This window comes from Capsicum annuum, unplaced genomic scaffold (genome assembly GCF_002878395.1).
Source record: "Capsicum annuum cultivar UCD-10X-F1 unplaced genomic scaffold, UCD10Xv1.1 ctg48610, whole genome shotgun sequence".
NCBI classification, from domain to species: Eukaryota; Viridiplantae; Streptophyta; class Magnoliopsida; order Solanales; family Solanaceae; genus Capsicum; species Capsicum annuum.
Window position 1 is genome coordinate 2,194 of NW_025856329.1, and position 1,060 is coordinate 3,253.

The 1,060-nt window shown below is 39.2% G+C and overlaps 1 protein-coding gene across 1 annotated transcript; it reads left to right on the forward strand.

The window, feature by feature from the left end:
• Positions 1–210: 210 nt before the first annotated feature.
• LOC124892577 lies at positions 211–1,014 on the forward strand (the record flags this gene model as incomplete). The annotated part of the gene is made up of 1 exon (XM_047403823.1): positions 211–1,014. A coding segment is annotated over exon 1 (804 nt), but the record flags the coding sequence as incomplete, so codon positions are not given.
• Between the last annotated feature and the right edge of the window lie 46 nt (positions 1,015–1,060).

The following is a 1,060-nucleotide window of genomic DNA, read 5'->3' on the forward strand; positions in this document are numbered from 1 at the left end:
AGAGGATCCTTGTTAGTGTTGAGGCTTAGTCTACTTTGTTTTAGCAGATTTAGAATCGTCAGTTTGAGGATAGATGACTTTATATCATTCGTGATCAGTTTCTGAGGGTGAGTCCGGGAGCGCTACTATGGATTCTGAGGGTGTTTTGCGAATGATGGTTGTATTTTAGTTTCGAGGGTTAAAGGCTTAATTCAATTGGTATCAGATGCTATGCTGAAGGATATGCCTATGACTAGTATTACTCACTTGTCATCTGTGGGTTCTGATCATTGTCCTTTGCTTTTGGAAATGGAAGAGAGGGTGGAGTCGCGTACTAAATATTTTAAATTTTTGGATTGTTGGGTGGATCTTCCCATATTCCTTCAAACAGTGGAGACTTGTTGGCAAAGACACTGTGAAGGTTCTCCTAGGTGGAGATTTCAACAGAAGTTGAAAAGATTAACTGCTACTCTAAGTCAGTGGTCTAAGGAGGTCTTTGGTGACATCTATGGTAATGTAAAAAATTATGAAGAAAATGTCAAGGTAGCTGAGGAAAATTTGATCTTACATAGTACTGATGAGAACAGACAGGAGTTTCACAAAACACAAGCTGAATACATCAGACATCTCAAGGTGGAGGATGTTATTTTAAGACCAAAATCTCATCTGCATTGGTTTAAGTATGGAGATGCAAACTCTAGTTACTTCCATGCTTTTATCAAAGGGAGAAGAAGAAGATTGTTCATACACAAGGTCAAGAATGAGGCAGGGGATTGGATCCATGGGGATGTTAAAATAGCTGCAGCTGCAGTCACACATCGTCAGAATATCCTTACTGGGACAGCAGATTATATACCTGAGGAAATGCCAGCTCATATTCCTAAATTGATATCTGAAGATCAAACTAACACTCTCCAGGCTATTCCTACCCTGGAGAAAGTAAAAATTGTGGTCTTTTTAATGAGTACTCATTCAGCAGTAGGCCTTGATGGTATGAATGTAAAATTTTTCCAGGCTATTCCTACCCTGGAGAAAGTAAAAACTGTGGTCTTTTTAATGAGTACTCATTCAGCAGTAGGCC